Source organism: Exophiala spinifera (genome assembly GCF_000836115.1).
Source record: "Exophiala spinifera strain CBS 89968 unplaced genomic scaffold supercont1.5, whole genome shotgun sequence".
Classification (NCBI taxonomy): Eukaryota; Fungi; Ascomycota; class Eurotiomycetes; order Chaetothyriales; family Herpotrichiellaceae; genus Exophiala; species Exophiala spinifera.
Genome location: NW_015622517.1, coordinates 3,375,797 through 3,390,003, shown reverse-complemented (window position 1 = coordinate 3,390,003; position 14,207 = coordinate 3,375,797). Strand labels below are relative to the sequence as shown.

At 52.8% G+C, this 14,207-nt stretch overlaps 7 protein-coding genes across 7 annotated transcripts; 3 read left to right on the top strand and 4 right to left on the bottom strand.

Annotated features, from left to right (window-relative positions):
- Positions 1-464: 464 nt before the first annotated feature.
- Positions 465-1,845, bottom strand: PV08_07799 (uncharacterized protein; the record flags this gene model as incomplete). The annotated part of the gene is made up of 2 exons (XM_016382126.1): positions 465-1,376; positions 1,462-1,845. 2 exons carry the CDS (start codon positions 1,843-1,845, stop codon positions 465-467), a joined length of 1,296 nt encoding a protein of 431 aa, XP_016235228.1.
- Positions 1,846-2,263: 418 nt separating this feature from the next.
- Positions 2,264-4,637, bottom strand: PV08_07798 (uncharacterized protein; the record flags this gene model as incomplete). Its single annotated transcript, XM_016382125.1, has 2 exons — positions 2,264-3,076; positions 3,123-4,637. The coding sequence occupies 2 exons, from the start codon at positions 4,635-4,637 to the stop codon at positions 2,264-2,266; spliced, it is 2,328 nt and encodes a 775-aa protein (XP_016235227.1).
- A 516-nt stretch (positions 4,638-5,153) lies between these two features.
- PV08_07797 (uncharacterized protein) lies at positions 5,154-7,073 on the bottom strand (the record flags this gene model as incomplete). The annotated part of the gene is made up of 3 exons (XM_016382124.1): positions 5,154-5,942; positions 5,991-6,099; positions 6,148-7,073. 3 exons carry the CDS (start codon positions 7,071-7,073, stop codon positions 5,154-5,156), a joined length of 1,824 nt encoding a protein of 607 aa, XP_016235226.1.
- A 592-nt stretch (positions 7,074-7,665) lies between these two features.
- Positions 7,666-8,185, top strand: PV08_07796 (uncharacterized protein; the record flags this gene model as incomplete). The annotated part of the gene is made up of 3 exons (XM_016382123.1): positions 7,666-7,785; positions 7,837-8,091; positions 8,141-8,185. The coding sequence occupies 3 exons, from the start codon at positions 7,666-7,668 to the stop codon at positions 8,183-8,185; spliced, it is 420 nt and encodes a 139-aa protein (XP_016235225.1).
- Positions 8,186-9,565: 1,380 nt separating this feature from the next.
- Positions 9,566-10,480, top strand: PV08_07795 (ubiquinone biosynthesis protein coq4, mitochondrial; the record flags this gene model as incomplete). The annotated part of the gene is made up of 1 exon (XM_016382122.1): positions 9,566-10,480. One exon carries the CDS (start codon positions 9,566-9,568, stop codon positions 10,478-10,480), a length of 915 nt encoding a protein of 304 aa, XP_016235224.1.
- An 81-nt stretch (positions 10,481-10,561) lies between these two features.
- PV08_07794 (uncharacterized protein) lies at positions 10,562-11,081 on the bottom strand (the record flags this gene model as incomplete). Its single annotated transcript, XM_016382121.1, has 3 exons — positions 10,562-10,865; positions 10,911-11,002; positions 11,058-11,081. The coding sequence occupies 3 exons, from the start codon at positions 11,079-11,081 to the stop codon at positions 10,562-10,564; spliced, it is 420 nt and encodes a 139-aa protein (XP_016235223.1).
- A 592-nt stretch (positions 11,082-11,673) lies between these two features.
- On the top strand, positions 11,674-13,575 carry PV08_07793 (uncharacterized protein; the record flags this gene model as incomplete). The annotated part of the gene is made up of 1 exon (XM_016382120.1): positions 11,674-13,575. The coding sequence occupies one exon, from the start codon at positions 11,674-11,676 to the stop codon at positions 13,573-13,575; it is 1,902 nt and encodes a 633-aa protein (XP_016235222.1).
- Positions 13,576-14,207: the final 632 nt, after the last annotated feature.

Genomic DNA, 14,207 nt, shown 5'->3' with positions numbered 1-14,207 from the left:
AGGGTCGTGTGGACAATGCCGCCGAGGGACGAACAAATGCACACAGCGCTAACCTCAATAGGGCACAATCGGGTAGGGACGAGAGAGAGAGAGAGAGAGAGAGTGAGTCTGTGTGACTACGAGCTTCGTAGGAAAGGGTTTGAGATATCAAGGTGTCTTACGGGTGAATGCCTTTACATCGTACATAGGCAATACACGATATAGGTACTACAATCACTGAAGCCTGGCTAACGTTGAGCACGCATATATACGCCTTAGCCACGTTGATATCACACTTTGATGGTGGAAATGAATACTTTATGAATTGATTGATGATGATGATAAAAAATGGGCTTTTGGATCTCGTAATATCGTCGTTTATATACTTGTCCCTAGTTGTTACCTTGGGCACCTAGCCATGCCCTCCTTGTCTTGTGCAAGGCCTCCTCTCGATCCACCCGACGTCCTGAATACAAGGGGTACTTTTATTTCCCAACGAAACTCAGCGCCGCAACAACCATGGCATCCACGCCTGTGCGCAATGTCGGCTGAATGACGGGCGCAAAGAACGGACTGTGGTTGACAGGCACTTGATGTGTCTTCCCGTCTTCGGTCATGGCATCAACATACCTTGGATCATGCCCGCCGAAGAACCAAAAGCAATACGGTCGCTGCACGCTGGTCCCCAGGATGCCGAAATCCTCGCTGCCGAGCACGTTCTTCGCCTTTGGGTCGTGCTTGTCCCCAAAATAACCCGTCAGCGCTGCATTTACGGTCTTGGTAGCAGCCTCATCGTTGATCGTGAGGGGGAAGCGGCTGGTCGGCTCGATCGTCGGTGGCTGCGGACACCGGCCCGCGACGCACTCGGCCTCGAGGATGCGTTTGACGCTCGCGAGGATGCGGTCCCTCCACTCTGCCGTCACGGTGCGTATATTGATTTTGATCACGGCCTCGTCGCTGATCACATTCTCGGTGCTGCCCGCCTGCAACGCACCCACGGTGACGACCGCAATCTCGTCCGGGGGCACCTCCCGGGACACGATGGTCTGAAGCCTCACGACGACGTGGCTGGCAATGACGACGGGGTCGATCGTCATGTGAGGCATGCTTCCGTGCCCGCCGCTGCCGAAGATGGTGATCTTGAAGCTGTCTGCCGCGCTCATGAGGCTGCCTATCTTGGTAGCCGTGGTCCCCGCCCGCTGTGGGAAGACGTGCTGGCCCAGCACCACTTCTGGGATCGGGCAGCCATGTTTGGACTTGTCATACAGCCCGTCGTCTACCATGGCTTGTGCCCCGGAACCGCGCTCCTCGGCGGGCTGAAAGAGGAAGACGATTGTGCCGGACCAGTGCGCACGCGAAGCAAGCAGTGTCTCAGCCGCAGCAAGCATGGACGTAATCTGTCATTGTTGTATCGAGGGATTGATCAGCCGCCGCGATCGATACAATCAAGCACAAAGAGACCAATTCCAGGAGAGCACTTACGTGGAAGTCATGCCCGCAGGCATGCATGACGGGCTTGACCAGGCCATCGGTGTCCATCATAGTCTTCGTGCTCGCATAAGGGAGACCTGTCTTTTCTTGCACAGGAAGGGCATCGATGTCGGCCCGCAGGAGAATCGTCTTGCCGTCGCCGTTCTTGAGAATAGCAATTTGGCCATGACCCCCTATGCCGGTGCGGATGTCGAGATCACCCGCACCAGGGAGCTTTTTGAGATGCGAAGTGATCAGCGCCGCAGTCTCGCTTTCCTGAGTCGAGAGTTCACCATTGGCATGGCAGTATTTGTAGAGGTCCTCGTACGGGCCGAGGTCAGGGCGATATTTCTCTATAACCGAAGCGTAAGGTGACGAGGCCGCGGATACAGCCATGGTCACTTCGCTATGTTGGGTTTTTCGAGTAGTGCAGAACCGTGGAAAGATCAGACATGAGGTCGTGGACCAAAGCCGAGTTTGGTCAGTTGTTGTTTGATGGAGCATCGGTATCGACGATGCCTTTCCCCACGCACGACATAGCAACAGGAGAAGTCCGTTCGGTAGCAAGTGGAGGATGAATTCGATACATATCATTTGTCATTGCCGGACAACGGGACAAATCTATGTACCACATACACACATGTGAACTTCACCCTTCGTCCTGCTTGAAGAGAAGCATTGCTGTAGCTGAACGAGCCCACCCATTATCCGCCGAACACCATCTCTCGTATGAGAGCCTTCGCGTCAACTCATATGCCATCCGTCCAAAACCAGTCGTCAAATTACTATAACAGTGATGGTCTGGGTTTTCCAATCACAAGTCTCCTGCTTCCTCAACAACGGGTCGAATCGTTCTGCTCCTGCCACTCTCACGGCCTCGAACCGTCCTGACCACTCGACTCCTGACACTCGAGGTCTTCTCACGCAAGCTGGAGGACCTGCGTGGCGGTATAGCAGCTCGGGTCGTTTTCGGTTTCAAGATCAACGCTGTCGAAGATGATGTGGACACGATCCGCTGATCAGCCTTCTTGCCAACCGCCTTGCCCTTTGCGCTCTGAACTAGTCTGTTCAGCTTCGACGGGCGCCTTGCTAGCCCGAGAGCAGTCGCACTGGTCTTTCGACTGACAGCCTTTTTCAAGAGCTTGACCTTGCGAACCTTGATTGGGCTGCTCTTGACCGAGTTCTTGCTACTACTCTTGTAAACTTTGGCCTTAGGCTGGCTGATCTTGACTTTCTTTGCCACGCGGTTCGTGGTTTCTTCAATCGCCTCAGCAATCTTTCTCTTGGCTCCTGCCAGTTTGCCAGTCTTCTTCGTATCCTCGTCGGGGGACTTTTGCTTTCTTTCCTCCTTTGGCCGCGGTCCCAAGATGCCGCGACAGTTGTCCGCACCACACCGGCATTGTTGGACGTTCTTCTGAGAATAAGGGTCGAAGTTGTAGTCGTACGTGAGCTCTTCGCCAGTCATGATGCCTCTATCACCAGCAAATAAAGCCATTCGGGGCTTTCCATTGACCGTCCACTTCTCCATTCGACAATTTGGAGCGCAACAATGGTTGACGAAGCGAGCAATCGAGCCTCGAGTTGCGTCAATAATCATATTTTGGTCGAACAACATAAGATAATAGCACTGTGTCGTGTCAGTCAAAACACCAGATTGAGACGGAAGTCCTTACTTCGTTATTTTTATACATCGACTTCATTCTTTTCTCACACTCCTCTTGTGTGATGATCTCGCCGGTGTATTCAACAATGATCTGGTTTGGTTCGAAACTGCGATTGCTTCGCACACCGTACCCCCGATCCTCAGTCTTGATGACTTCCACACCAATGTTGAACTTTCCACCTTTCTTGACTCGTTGACGCAATTCCTCAAAGGACCGATTGCCGCATTCTTCAGGCTTGAGATTGCAATTCCGCTCATCACATTCGTAGAACATGTAGCGGTTCATACAATCCTGGTCACAGCCAGTCTCAGGGATGCACAGGCAACTGGACTGCTCTTCGTACTTTGATACCCTCCACGATTGAGCTGCATCGCCAACAAATACATTCTTATTCACCTTCTTCCACTCGTCAGGCTTCGGCTGACCGGGAGGGAGCGGTGAGAAAATGTCAAATGGCAATTTGAAGTCTCGCCCCTGCTTGAGAAGGCGCTCTCCAGCATACATAGGGAGAGGGAGTACCTTGTTTTCCTGGATGGATGTGGCAGTTTGACCGCTCTGGCGTCTGTTCTTGCTCTCCGTGCGCCAACTATCAAATGGTCTGGGTTGACCGACGTAGAGAGCGGACGAGAGCCATCTCTTCTCCCGTCGACGCGCGGGCACTTTCTTTGGGCTTGGCTCTTCAGACGTGAGAGCATCTCCATGGCTCACACGGCGTTTCTTTGATTCAGGTTCTTGAGCTGGCTCAGACAAGTTACAGCCTTCACTTTTCCTTGAGCCTGGTCTTGAATCCGTCGATCTGTCCTTTCTCTTACCAAGCACACTGTTTGCTATACTGGAGACAAACTCTCCAGCTTTATCAAGGACCGGCATCCGGGAAGACCTTCTGGTAGCATGTTTCTCAGCAGCTTTGCGTCTTGCTTCCCAGAGTTTGTTGTTTTCCTCCATCTTCGCCCTTTTTGCGGCTCGTTTCTCCTTTCTGAGTTGTTCCTCCGCGTCGATTTCCATTATTGAGTCAGCGTCCGCCATTGCTTGGTAATGTTTGCTTTGGAGGAGGTCTCGCTTTCCATCCTTTGAGAACACAGCGCTCATATTCCAAGGAAGATCCAATGCAGCGATGCCTTCTTTGACCAAGGTTGACTGGCTGGCATTGTCCAGGTTGACCAGAGTTTCTCCGCTGACGTTTCTGCTCTTTGCACTGTCAATATCGACATGTTCCAGAAGGCCGTCCTGGCTTTGACTCTTTGCCAGACGTGAACTAACGCGTCGCGCCCGACCCTTTGGCACTTGCTGCATCTTGATGAGCTGGGCATCCAGAACGGACACGTCACACGAGCTCTCGGACGGGGTTGGCAGTTGAACTGCTGGCTGGGTTGAAACCACTATAGTATCGGGATCCGTGTCTGAAGAGCTCGAGCTGAGCGTCCGGGTCATGGTGGGACGTGTTGAGAAAGGCTCGACGGGTTTAGACTTGACACCTTCCGTCCGTGACCTGTAGAAGCTGAGGAGGCTCTGCCGGAGAGGCATGGTGAGCGAGGCGTGGAGGGGTATGCGGGAGCAAACGCGTCGACGGTTGCTAGACACAGCGTGGATTTGCAAAACAAACGGTATGCTCGCTTTTGGAAGGCAACGAAGAATGACAAACACGCGACTTGGAATTGTGAATGTACGGTTATGGTGGCTGGGAGAGGAGAGGGAGACAGTTGCTATTGTATCAACTGGAAACGGAGTAAGGCTCGCCGACGCCAAAATTTAAGGGTGGCCACCAATGGCCGGATGGTGCTGGGAACAGGCCAGGAAGCGCCCAGACACGACAACATTCCCCCTCCGATCCATTTACAAACATCACAGCGTCCTACGAGTGCCCGGGCAACTCGCGACACGCTGACACTTTGCCGGACAGAGGGTTCACGAGCTGACGAATACGTTGCACGCAGTCCAACTTCGTATATAAGAGAATGGTGGAGCTTGGATATGTTTGCGCAGATCTTCTTCCTCCACTGACATGGTACACTGTCTAAAGCACAGAATTATTGTACAGATTCATCTCGCTTCCTTCTTGGAGATTCTCCCAGTCGGTCCTTCAAATGCGCTTTGGGCTCCTTGCACTGGCTTCATCTCCATCCCGCCATTCTGCGCCTCTCCAACCAACTTGGCTTGACGCTGCCCTCGTCTGGAGCCGAAGCGCTGGTCTCCTTCCTCGTACTGCTTCTTGAAATGGACATATGTGGGGGGCTTTGGTCTGGCCAGAACAGTGATCCAGTTCTTGATTAGATTTCCTTGGGTAAACGGTCGATGCCTTTCAGCCTTGGGAAACCTTCGAGACGCCAGATATTCTCGAGTTGTTTCGCCTTTGCCGGTAAGTAGAAGATGGTACACCCACAACGAGAATGGGTACATAAACCCGAGAAGGGAGTAAATGAACACGGCGAACGGGACTCGGTTCTTGTCGATTGATTCCGCCAATGAAATGTGTTTTTGTTTGTGATAAGCAATGACTTGGCCCAACGTCGCACCAGCCATCATGAGACTCGCGATTGTCGCAGTGCTGACGAAAGTGAAAAAGTAACGATAGTTGCGTCGACCGACACAGTTGTTGATCCATACACAGTGGTGGTCTAGAGTATCAACACAGTTATCGCAAACACGACAGTGATAGCACCGAGGGGGTCGCCAGATGTTGCAGGTCTTGCAGTATTTGACTGGAACATCCATGGCTGCGGTCGTGGAAGTTGCCAGTCGAACCATGACCCAGTCATTAGTTGGTGGTCCAAGGGTAAGAGGATCATCGTTCTCCCCTGGTGGAAACGGATGGATATTCCGTGGAAAGATCTGAAGGCATCAGCAACTCGGCATGCATCCCTCAAGCAAGCTACTTACACCAGGATCAACAAGTGACGCATGCAGAAAGGAAGATAAACAAATGAAGAAAAGATAAGCGAATATTATAGGGATAGCCGGCGACACATGGTGCCAGAGCCACGGGGCTCTAAGAAGGTTGTCAGTCAAATTTTCGCTATCTCCCTGCACCACTTACGAGAAAATGAAAAACAGAACCGCTGGGAGGACCACCAAGATGCAAGTGAGCACGTTTATGGGTCGATCTCGGGCATTTTGAAGACGCCCGCCCCACCAGAAGATGGTGTTGCCCTCGAAATACTCATAGTTCTTGCCCAAGGCGCTTCGCCTGGCGATGTTCGTATTGGCATCTGGAGGGTACCGAGGCGAGGTGGTGGTAGAGGGAAGTTGTTGATGACCGGTTTCCAGCCGATGCTTACTTCCGAGGCTCAACCCCGATCTGAAGGAAAGAGGTGATCTCTGAGGTGGATCGCCGGCTTTGTGAGTGCTCGCAATGTTGAGCCGAGAAGGCCTACGTTGATGTTTCTGCGCGGCCGGCCGGCCGACTAAGCCAGTGTCGCCCTCGGTCTGGGACACATCGTCGGGAAATCGCGCATCGACAGTCTCAGGCGCATCTGATTGTGTGTATTCTGTGGCGATGGAAGGTGCCGGGCGGTGGCTTTTGGGCATTGCATGAAACGGGCCTTGTCTACTGGAAGCCAAACTCCGGGTATCTTCGTCCCCTTCTGCATCGGGGATTGGCGCCTGAGGCTGAACAGTTCTCGCACCGAGTGGCTTCTTCAATCTTTGTGCCTGAAGTCTCTGAGAGCTCATGGGCTTGAAGAAGCCTTGTGCGGTCAACGACGGCACGTGAGTGCGACTGGCCTGACTGACAGGGCTTTGTGGTCTGCTAGACCCTGCGGTGCTCGAAGCCGCATGGTTACTCCGTATTGATCGATTTGCGGGCTGGGTAATGCCTCTTAAATGAGTGTAGCCGTGTTGCGAAGGCGGAGGGTTTGGTAGGGAAGGTAAAGGATTGACACTCGACGGTGGTCGCGAACCAAATCCATCGTCGGAAATAGCAGAAGAGATCTCGCTCCTCGCAGTTGAAGGTCTACCAGCCATTTGCGTGGTTTAAGATAGACACGAAGAGAGATCTGTCGCGTCACCAGTGCAACGTCGAGCGCATAGCGTAGTTGGTGGTACAGGGGGGACGCTGGTAAACCTGGGGACCGCGGTTTAGGTTGCAGCACGCACCGCGTAGAGGTCGAATGCGCTGGAGTGGCTTTTCAGAAGGAGAGACTGGTACAACGCTGAGGCTAACACTGCGGACGGAATTTTGCAAAAGGCATAACGAGGGGCTCGACCATGGTGGTAAGGGTGAGGGCCCGAGAGGTTCAGCTTGGGGAGGCTTTGTCAAGAAATGAAATGAACCATTTGGCACAAAGGACGAGTGATCACCTTCACTGACTTCGGCTGCGCCAGCCTGGAAACACCGACGCAATTCTAAACTTTAGGGGTTTCGCAGTCATTTCCAGCTCCAATGACATACATGGAGTCACGTGAGACAGCACCGGGACACTAGACCCGATCGAGAGCTTCAACTGCGCTCGAACTTCGATGATCGTGAACTCACACCACTTTCTGTAGAGCTTGCAACCACTCCCAAGGACAACAACAGACTCTCTTCTCTGCCACTACACTCGATACTCTCGCCATGTCGTTCGTCCCGACTCTCGCCCGCCGGGCTGCTTTTGCTCCAACACTTGCGAGGAGGGCCGCAGCTGGCGAGCAACGTGCACTGAAAAAGGCGCCCAAACGAGATCCCGAGCTTTATGTACGTCGCAACTCCCTGCCTGTCGGTCGAGTAAATGTTGATCAGGTTTAGATTCTGCTCGGTGTAATGTGTGGTGCTTTCGGGCTGGCGGGTTTCTACTTTGGCCGCAAGCCTACCTCTGCAACCTCAGAGGCCGAAGTTTCCGTAGCCAACAGCTCAATGCCGTGGCAAGTCGAACACGACGACCAGGATGAATCCAAGCACTTCAAGTACCAATACCATCCCAAGGGCGACCGGTCGCAAGCCCCGAAGAATGCTCCAAGCGCTTTGAACACAGTCATCGTCCCTAACGTGACACTACCAAAGGTGGGATTGCTACCATTGATCTGGATTTGGATCTAACCGAAACTCTCAGGATGTCCACGACAAGTTCAACAAATGGGGACAGGAGAAGTATTGAGCACGAGCACGGGATATTTGAATATCTTCGCAGTTCAGAAAAGCGAGGACGAAGCAATAGCTGGCTTTCAGAGCAAAGAATTGTACATACTTGGAGTCGAAACAAACAATACAACCATGTGATCTATCATACCGAGGTTTTCTGGCGGATAGTCTCCCGTATCGAAGTACCGTTGAGATCAATAGGGGCTGCATTCTGGGTGACGCTGCTGTGCGGTGTGCGGTTCCCGCTGAGTAACGCTTCTGGGGAAAGACCATCACTAAAGACACAGGACCAGGCTTTTGTAAGTGGTACCTATGCCAATGACGCTGAATGCCACATACATTTCGCCAAGGTGGGAGATCTTATTCACCTCATCTGCGATTCTTGGTGCACCATAGGTAACCATCACTTCCCAAAAACACGTCCACGGGTCGACAAACAAAAAAAAAACAGCAAAAACTTGACTGGGAAGACTATGATAGCCCCTCACAGATCATGGGAATATTCCTCTTGAGGTCAATTATCTCGCTATGCCTAGATCCGGGTTAAGGGCCCCCCTTCCCACCAAGCCGCCGAACCTGGAGAGAGGAATCTGGACCTATACCTGCCGCGCCAGCATAGACCCATAGCAAGTCTTCCAGTCGGATTGTTGATAGGAATTTTCTGGATTAAATGTATCTATTACAGATCAGGCACGGCATAAGTACGGTCAACACCTTGACCGCCTTCTGGCTGTCACTGCGTGCGGGCCATTCCACTCTCGTATTCACTGTCCCGCACCAGAATCCTTACGGGGAGATAGTCCAAGGGAGAGCTCATGTAATGACCGAGATGAGCCCCTTGGGGGCACGTACAGCGGTTGAATATCAACCCGATCTGCAAAAGAGGAGCACGGTAGGCGAAAATGTGCCCTCCCTAGATTGTTGGAAGATAAGGTCGCGGAGACTGAGGAGCCGACAATATCCTGCCTGGATGGCGAGTGCTTTAAGTCTGAGAGGTGGCTCTGGACGCCTGACGCAGCGCTGTAGGCCCCTCGCTCGAGGGAGCGACGTTGCTTTGCACGAGAAGCAAAAATCGCAAGTGATAGATGAGGTTTGAAGTCGAAACTGGAGCGAATGGGACAGACAGAACCTCGTATGATCTCCAAATTCTAGGTGGAGTGATTCATAACAGTACGAGCAAACCACTGGGTGGATATCTTTTCCATTAGCCTCCTATGCCCTAATGCCTATGCGAACTCGGAGCCGTGGAAACAAGTCGGTTCTTGTCTCATGTCGACATTGTCAGAGCTTTGAGAGCGAGCACTATTCTCACTGGCCCCTGAAGGCTCTCCTCTCCCGAAGCGAGAGTCCCGTGTCGGTCGCGCATTTCAAGTATCTCTTCGCATACTCCAAAAAGATGAAGCTCTCGCATTCGACCAGACGGCGAGATCTCGCGATCCTGTCCTCGATCCTTCGCATCTCCAGCCCAGTATGCTCGAACTGTGCTGCAACGAGAAACAATGACCGGTCGCGACGCCTGTCATTGCCTCGATCTTTCTCGGTCCTCAATCGGCCGCCCCCAAACTACCCGGGCCATGTTCCTCTGACGACCGTCGAGCGATTCGGGCTTGCTGTGGGCAGTGCTGTTACATCCCTTATCGATCCATATCGGCACGACATGGTTGCTGCACTGGGCGAAGCCACGGCTCAGCCCTTCTTCATCTCATGGCTGCGGAGGCGAATGCTCTCCGACCCGACAGGACGGCGAATATTGCGGGACAGGCCACGCATCACATCGAAAACTATGCCGTTGGAGTTTCTACGAACGCTGCCGGAGAATAGTGTCGGCAGGACGTACGCCGCGTGGCTAGATCGCGAAGGCGTCACTCCTGATACAAGAGACGCGGTGCGCTACATCGATGACGAGGAGGAAGCGTATGTGATGCAACGCTACCGCGAGTGTCACGATTTCTACCACGCCGTGACGGGTTTACCGGTCTGGGTCGAAGGAGAACTGGGACTGAAAGCGTTCGAGTTCGCGAACACCGGGCTACCAATGACGGGCCTCAGCCTTGCGGCCATCATCCGACTCAAGCCCTCTGAACGTCAGCGGATGTTCCAGATCTTCCTGCCTTGGGCATTCGCCAATGGCTGGCGCAGTAAGGACCTCATCAATGTGTACTGGGAAGAAGAGCTCGAAACTGATGTCGCTGAGCTGCGGAAGAGGCTGGGTATCGAGCAACCGCCGGACTTGAGGCAAATTCGGAGGAAGTTGAGAGACGAGAGGCGTGCCGCGAAAGAGGCGGCAGAAGCCAAAACAGCTCCCCCGTAAGATGTATAGTAAGACATGTACGATAATTTGGCACTGTGATTAGGGGTATCATATGCAAGTTTCCAAACTTTTTGTCTCGTGTCAAGACTCGTTCAACAGGTCATCAAGGTCATCATCATCCCATCCCCCTCTCCTCACTACCTTCACACTCTCCATGGATTGGCCGGATTGCTTTTCATGCTCTGATAGACTGGCCAGCATCTCTTTCAGTTGGTCTTCTGTGACCTTTGCGCGAAGCTGGCCTGATCGCGCCAGCATGATGAGTCTGTTCTCGACGTCCGTAGCGCGTGATTCCTTGACCATGCGAATTCTCCCGAGACGGTCGGCGGCTTCAGGCTCGAGGATCTGGTTGAGAATGGAGGATCGTGCTTCTGATTCTTGTTTTCTGCGCGACTTAGTGGTAGCACGTAGATATCATTGACCAACCCACCTCCTTTGTTCTTCATCTTCTCCGCCGGCTGCATTGCCTGGTCCGCCTCTGCCCCCTTGCTGCTTGAGCTGAGCAAGTCGTGCGGCTCGGATCTGTTCTTGTGAGTCAAAAAAGCCAAGTTTCACTGGTTCTTCTCCCTCAATTTACCTGAGCAAGTTCGTCGTCTGCCATGGCTGTGGTGTAAAAAAAGTGTGGGATGTAGCGAAAGTGCCAAAGTGCCCGCGGGGCAAGAATGGAGGGCGCAGTTTGTGTCCGTGAGGAGCGTGAGTGGCACTGAATGAGTGGCAGATGATGACGCCAATTGCCCGGCCACATGGACAAGGACTAGTCCGTTAAGCGAGAGTGCTTCCACCGTTCTCTTTCTGGAGTCCCCTTCACCAATCCATCTACAAGACTTCACTGCCGTCCGTGTACGACAGCGCTTATGAGTTGCCATTCGACCTGATCATTCCATCCAGAGCGGCTGCCTTCGTCCCACGCAACTCCTCGTGAGGCGGGACAGCCTCGAAGCACCAGCGCTTACAAGGACCACCGCATGGCATGACAGGTGCATGAGACCCGTCCTTGCTGAACAGCTGATCGCAGACCGATCAGTCTTGACCTCAAGAAACACTCGCAGATGAATGCTTGGATTCATCATGGCAGTCTCCTAGGAGCACACGGAGTACCGACACACTCGCGGTCCATCTCTCTTGGTCCTGCACTCAATTCCTTGCCACGCAATAAAGTGTCCAAGGCGAAATCAGCCTCGAGCCTTCGCACAATGGCCACCGTCGAACAATCACCTCCCGATAACCCTCATGGAGCTTCTCCGGAGACCTCGTTCCGGACCATTGCAGACCCAAGGACAGCAAGCACAACAGATCTCTCGAGACCAGATTCTGCGTCCTCAAAACACCCCGATCTCAACAGCGAAGTAGCCGCGCTAAGCGACAAATTGATAAGTGCCATCAACCACCAAACCAAGTTAGACGACACTCTGGCGCAGACAAGACAAGAACTGGAAGCGTCGAGGACGAGGATTCTCGAACTAGAAGCGGAAGCGAGAGCATATGAAGAGAAGCTGAGAGACACTGTGGATGAGCGGAATAGCAAATTGTTTGCCGAGTTAGCAGAGGAGAAGAAACAGAAAGCAATCATTCAACAAGAGAAGCGTGGGATCGAATCTGAATTGGAGACCCTAACGGCATCGCTTTTTGATGAAGCCAACAAAATGGTCGCCTCCGCAAACCGGGACAGGGAAGTCATTGAGAAGAAGAACCAGCAACTTCGAGATCAGATCAAGGACGGGGAGGCGCTGATTGCATCGCAGAGCGAGCAACTTACCGAGCTCAAAACCCTGATGCAACAGATTGGGTCAAGCCCAGACTATCGAAGAGAGCTAGACTCACCGAGAGTATCTTTGGCACCCTCAAGTCCCGCAGCAGCAAAAGATGAGGGCAGCCTCGCCCGCCTGCTCGAGGCAATGAATCTCTCACCCGTCAGCGCAGAGGGAGAAGTACAGCCGAGTCCATCAACAACGCTGACGCACCTAGTCAAGCCACTGTGTCGAATAGATATACCGGCATACGAAGACTTCCGGAGCCTCGTTCAGACGGCTCATTATCGATCTCATAATCCTTCTCATGCCCCCTCCCGGGCAGGTTCTGGCTCTTACGGCGGCCTTAATGTCATGGGTCTTGGTTCGCTAAGTAATACTTCGAATCCAAATCTCACCCAGCTTCCCCAGTCGGCAACTTCAAAATTAGCAAATTCTCCAAACATCCCAGGGTCATTTAGTCCGAATCCAGACGGAAAGGGTCCAACGGCCTTGAAGGATACCAAGTTCTACAAGCGTATATTGGTCGAGGATATAGAGCCTACTCTGCGCCTTGACCTTTCACCCACACTGTCATGGCTAAACCGACGGAGTATACTCTCAGCACTTGGCGAGTCGACTTTGATCGTTGAGCCTATACCAGAATCTTCCGTTCGGCTGTACGGGCGGTACACTCCCTGCGCCATATGCGGAGAAAGTCGAAAGGAAGGCCAGAATCCTCGAACGCATGCGATGCGAGTACATGAAGGTGAGGGAGCGACGAAGTGGTCCATATGCATGCTCTGCCTCGAAAAAGTCCGTGGCGTTGGTGACCTAGTAGCGTATCTGCGCATGGTGCGGGAAGGCGTAGTCAAAGTCGGTGATAAGAAGGACGAGGAAGATGCATGGGAAGAGCTGGTGAGATTGAGAGAGCGGCTTTTCTGGGCTAGAATGGCCGGTGGTGTTGTCCCTGCGTTTCTACCCACGCCGAAACAAACGCCTATCGATGATGGTCAGATAGCAGAGGCTATGGGTGAAGGAAGCGAGAGGAGGAGTGAAGAAAGCGTCAAGAAACCAGATATCATCACTCCACCTCTGCAATTGGCCCCGGATCATGAAGACAGTTCCCAACAGACGGCTTCCGATCAAGAGGGCTTCGATGGGAGTTTGACAACATTCGATAACGTCAAGGACAATAGGATAGAAGTGCACCGAGGGCGCTCGAAATCGCCGCCCTCCACGCCCTCGCCTTCCCGTCCACCTGTCAAAAGGGACACTTCGAGCGGAAGTGGGATCAGCTTTCCCAGGATTAACATTCCCAAGTTGCCGTCGGGATTTTGGGAAGCACAGGTCAATACTTTGCACTAGTAACGACTTGTCGGTCTGACTTTAAGAGCACGAAGCGTTCCGACGGGGAAATTTAGAATACCGCCCTTGGTCAGGCAAGGCAGGCGGCGTGTACATTACCATTTCATAAAGCGCATTTCCTCAGAGGCCACGACGGTAGGGCCTGAGACTAGCAAGCCCCTATACGGACACAAAAGTACAGGAGCTTCATGAGGCAAGCTATCTAGGTACTTGATGAAGCCGGAGAATAAGCCCTAGAGATGACTTGTGTATTATCATTGCAACCACAGTGTATTTAACGGGCATTTCAAGACTTGTATCAGGTTGGCGATGAGTAGTTTGCTTTTATAGCAAATAAGAAACCGAGTAATCAAAGCTGAAGATTGGATTGGTTTCGTCGTGTCGCCGTGTTAGGTACCTTACCTGACCTGAATGTCTGCTCGCTGAGTTGCATTTTACTTCGAGGTATCTTGTGGATGCCGTCTGGTTAAGACGGGAAAGTCTTTTTTCAGTTGTCCAGGGGGGTGGCATGCCCCCTTTCTGAAGAAGACTCCGTTGGTCTCTGACCATTTCCTTTCCGCCCTGTACGTACGTACGTACGGGTTCGTCTCTTGATCAGAACATCTCAAAGGGGGTAGTCTCCACCCTGTATG